The sequence below is a fragment of the Aegilops tauschii genome, chromosome 6 (assembly GCF_002575655.3).
Source record: "Aegilops tauschii subsp. strangulata cultivar AL8/78 chromosome 6, Aet v6.0, whole genome shotgun sequence".
Lineage (NCBI taxonomy): Eukaryota > Viridiplantae > Streptophyta > Magnoliopsida > Poales > Poaceae > Aegilops > Aegilops tauschii.
Genome location: NC_053040.3, coordinates 35,615,153 through 35,619,797, shown reverse-complemented (window position 1 = coordinate 35,619,797; position 4,645 = coordinate 35,615,153). Strand labels below are relative to the sequence as shown.

Below are 4,645 nucleotides of genomic sequence, written 5' to 3'. Positions count from 1 at the left end.
GGTACGATAGAAAAGTACAAGGCTAGGCTTGTGGCCAAGGGCTACGCCCAGAAAGAAGAAGAAGATTTCTTCGACACTTATTCACCTGTGGCCAGACTGACCACCATTCGAGTATTACTCTCGTTGGCGGCCTCGCATGGTCTTCTCATTCATCAGATGGATGTTAAGACGGCTTTCTTGAACGGAGAGCTAAAGGAGGAAATCTATATGCAACAGCCTGATGGCTTTGTGATAGATGGTCAGGAATGAAAGGTGTGTAAGTTGGTGAAATCTTTGTATGGGCTGAGACAAGCGCCTAAGCAATGGCATGACAAGTTTAATGAAACGTTGACATCTGTTGGATTTGTTGTTAATGAGGCCGACAAATGTGTATACTATCGTTATGGTGGGGGCGAAGGAGTTATACTGTGTTTGTACGTTGATGACATACTGATATTTGGGACTAATCTCAAGTTGATCGAGGAGGTTAAGACTTTCCTATCTCAGAACTTTGAGATGAAGGACCTTGGAGTGGCTGATGTTATCTTGAACATCAAGCTATTGAGAGATGATGAGGGTGGGATTACACTTCTGCAATCCCATTATGTCGAGAAGGTGTTGAGTCGCTTTGGATATTCGGACTGCAAACCATCTCAAACACCATATGATTCTAGTGTGCTGATTCGAAAGTCTAAAGGCACAGCTATAGATCAATTGAGATACTCTCAGATTGTTGGTTCACTCCAGTATCTAGCGAGCGCAACGAGGTGTGACATCGCATTTGCTATTAGCAAACTGAGCCAATTTGTTTCCAAACCGGGTGATGTACATTGGCATGCTCTTGAGAGAGTTATGTGCTATCTGAAAGGTACTATGAACTATGGACTTCACTATACCGGATACCCGTCGGTACTTGAAGGGTATAGTGATGCGAATTGGATCTCTGATGCTGATGAGATGAATGCCACAACTGGGTATATGTTTACTCTTGGAGGTGGTGTTGTTTCCTGGAAGTCTTGCAAGCAAACGATCTTAACAAGATCGACAATGGAAGCAGAATTAACAGCATTAGACACATCGGGTGGCGAAGCAGAATGGCTTCGAGATCTGTTGATGGAGTTGCCAGTGGTTGAGAAGCCGGTTCCGGCCATCCTTATGAACTGCGACAATCAAACAGTTATTGTGAAAGTGAAGAGTTCAAAGGACAACATGAAGTCCAACAAACACATAAGAATGAGATTGAAAGCTGTCAGAAAATTGAGAAACTCCGGAGTGATAGCGTTGGATTATATCCAAACAGCTAAGAATCTGGCAAATCCCTTCACTAAAGGGCTATCACGTGTTGTGATAGATAGCGCATCAAGGGAGATGGGTATGAGACCCACATGAGTTGCCATGGTAGTAACCCAACCTATGTGATCGGAGATCCCGTGAAGTAGGACCTGGGAAAACAAGCCAGCGGTGAACTAAGGAGAGTAAATTTACTAACCCACTCCGTTGGAGATGCAATACTCTCGGAAACTGTATGGAAGGATGACTACTGTCTTAATGTGTTCCAAGGCTTATATGTATAAGCAAGATGCTATCCTACAGAGCGATCTTTGGAGGAACACACCTATATGAGCCCGACTGCTGGTCACAGTCTATGAGATTGGGGTGATCTCTAGCAAGCTCATGAACAGGTCAGGAGTGTGACTAATATGCTCCACCCAAGGGGTCGGCCTTCGGCAGCCTCGTATCAGTGAGACTTGTGGTGAAACTTCTTGACGCCAAACTGACAATTCAAGGCATAGTCCATTGTTCAGTTGTGAAGGAGTGTAACTACTTGGTCTAGGTGGAGCTCAACCTTAATCGGTCTCCACTGAGATGCTGGTATATCAAAACAGCGTTTGGAACAAAGGACAAGTGGGCCCCTGAGATCTGGTGGGGGATTGTTGAAATATGAGATGGGCCTAGAGCCCAGATGATAATTTTAGATTTAATCTCTAAGGGCCCATGTAGGTGGCATGACAACGTGGGGGGGAGTTTAGTCCCACCCCGGAAGTGGAAGGAGAGTTGGAGTGGTTTATAAGGGATTCTCTTCCTCATGCTATTGGAGCTTGAGAAGAAAAGAAGCCCTCGCGCACTCCTCCTCCTCCGCTCGCCACGCCGCGCCGCGGGTTGCGGGATTGAGCCGAGTGGAGGGTATACAGCGTTTATCCCTCTCGTGTTTCTTTCTGTTGTAAGAGTACTAGCAATATGCATAGATGTTTCTACTATGTGCGTAATACATGCTCTGTTAGATCGTAATCAGTGTGTTATCAATGATGTCCATGTCATGCTCATGATTCATTCATGGATTAATTTAATCGAAAAACTGCCTATTTCCTCATCAGTGTCATGAGATGGTTGGTGTGGATATGGTCATTGTTGTAGTTTGCCGATCATGGATGCGATGGAATCAGTTTTTTCTTTACTCGCTTAAGCATAGTTTTGGTCTTGTATGACTGCTTGCCGGCGCGTTTTTGTGTACGTGTGTCGAACGTCCGAAGGTCTTTAAACCCCATTCCACCTTTTCCTTTAGGTCTCACCATAAAGACCGGATGTGTGCTTCTTGTGTTTGTATCATGTTGATGTTTCATTTTGAGCCAACAAAATCCACTCTTTATAAAAAATGTAGATATTGCTCACGGTAGTCTTTTTTCCAATACGGTTTCTCCCAAATACATCAGAGATATATGACGTTTGTTGCACCCGTTAAACCTACCATTTATACGATTGGACCAGTGGCTTAAAATCGACGAAACGAATGAACCAACCGAAAATCATAACGAGATATGCTCTGGGATCAAATCATGTAAGGGTGGGCGTACAAAGCTTATATGAAATTGTTAAGTCTCAGTCAACTGAGACGAAGACTTCGTCGATGCTACAGTCATGAAATCTTATATAGAGATTCATGCCAAAAAATCTGTTAATTTTTTTTTTCTTTTTCATATGTTTTGTCATTTGACTGAGATTTAATTAAGTCTTGAGTTGGATCTAGCCACACACAAGCTTATATGCATAGCTGCTTGTAAGTTGTACGTCTGCCACGGTCCTGAGTCATACGGCCGATCGAGCCTGTGTCCGTTCTGCTTACAATTGCAATCGATCACGCGGTGACACGCAGGGCTTCGTCTAGCGGGCAGAGCAACAACGAAACGCACCGTCGTTTGTCATCAGAAGAAGAGAAGAATACCAGAACGAGCCGATCTGTCGAGTCACCGGCCTCCAGAACAACCCAAGGCGCACCTGCCGCGCTCCGGGCGCCACGGCGCATACACGCACTTGCCGGTCTGCCGCCGAGGACAGCTAGCCACGTCCACCTCCCAAGTCCCAACCCACCACGTATGGGTTGCGCACGCACCTGCTGCCGTGGGTCTGGCTCGCGCCGCAGTATAAACACCCACCGTGTAGCGCTACAAAACTAGGCTTTGAGTCCATTTTGGGACCGGTTCAGGGGATAGATACAGCAGCAAGTCCAGCAACGGTAGTAGTAACAAAGATGGAGGAGTACCAGGGGCAGCACGGTCACGCCGTCGACGAGTACGGCGACCCCGTGGCCGGGCACGGCAACCCTGTGGCACCCTCCGCCGCCGGCGCGTTCACGGGCGCCGGCGGGCAGCTCCAGCACGGCAGGGAGGAGCACAAGACCGGCGGGATACTGCACCGCTCCGGCAGCTCCAGCTCCAGCTCGGTGCGGTTTCGATTTCTGCGTGTTCCATTTCAGAAAACATTTTATTTTTTAGTAGGAGTATGTTTCAGGCATATGCGCATCTGCGGCCTGTACGTTTTGTAAGCTGCTGATTTCCGTCGCTGTTGTGTGTACCGTGTTTGCAGTCTTCTGAGGACGACGGCATGGGCGGGAGGAGGAAGAAGGGCGTCAAGGAGAAGCTCCCGGGTGGCCACAAAGACAACCAGCAGCACATGGCCGCGGGAACTGGAGCTGGCGGGGCTTATGGGCAGCACACGGCCGCGGGAACTGGGGCCGGCGGAGACTACGGCCAGCATGGGCACGCAGGAATGGCCGGCGCCGGCGCCGGCGAGAAGAAGGGACTCGTGGACAAGATCAAGGAGAAGCTGCCCGGACAGCACTGAGCTGCCGGCCCCGGCTGGCTGTCCGCTGCCTACTAGTCCTCTTGAGCTAAGGCTCGAGCTGAATAAAAACAAATTGAGCAACTCGAGCTGAATAAATAAGATGCCCGTGATAACGTCCGTATGCCGTTCTAGCGTGCGCCGTGTGTCTTTTTTTTTCCCCACGGCGGACTTCTAAAACGGATGTATTATCTGTCCGTAGATGTATTATCTGTCCGTGCACAGTGGTACAGGAGCCGAGCTAGTCGTTCAACCGACGGGGCCTGGTCATTCAACCACCGTGTACCTTAAATGTCTACATATATTTTAATGAAATTTGAACAAGCATGACGATTTCCATTAAAACCTAATTTCTATATTATGTTTTAATATATTTTAACTAACATTTCTGCTTAGTACACCTAAAAACATTTGTCCATACCCTTTCATAACAAAGGGGAGGATGAGGATGAAAACCAACACATGGGATCAATTGGCCTACTTTCTTATTCTGTCACCTGGACTACATTCTTATTGTGTTGCCTTTCCTTTTCTTCTTCCAATATATACC

At 47.4% G+C, this 4,645-nt stretch overlaps 1 protein-coding gene across 1 annotated transcript; it reads left to right on the top strand.

The window, feature by feature from the left end:
* Positions 1-3,423: 3,423 nt before the first annotated feature.
* On the top strand, positions 3,424-4,440 carry LOC109775032 (dehydrin Rab16C). The gene is made up of 2 exons (XM_020333786.4): positions 3,424-3,697; positions 3,841-4,440. The coding sequence occupies exons 1-2, from the start codon at positions 3,506-3,508 to the stop codon at positions 4,096-4,098; spliced, it is 450 nt and encodes a 149-aa protein (XP_020189375.1). The 5' UTR covers positions 3,424-3,505; the 3' UTR covers positions 4,099-4,440.
* The last annotated feature ends 205 nt before the right edge of the window (positions 4,441-4,645 follow it).

Bases quoted from the DNA above. Each gene is read 5' to 3' on its own strand.
- LOC109775032 (XM_020333786.4), top strand. From the start codon at position 3,506: ATGGAGGAGTACCAGGGGCAGCACGGTCACGCCGTCGACGAGTACGGC. The intron at 3,698-3,840 runs GTGCGGTTTCGA...CCGTGTTTGCAG, and splicing joins GCAGCTCCAGCTCCAGCTCG to TCTTCTGAGGACGACGGCAT.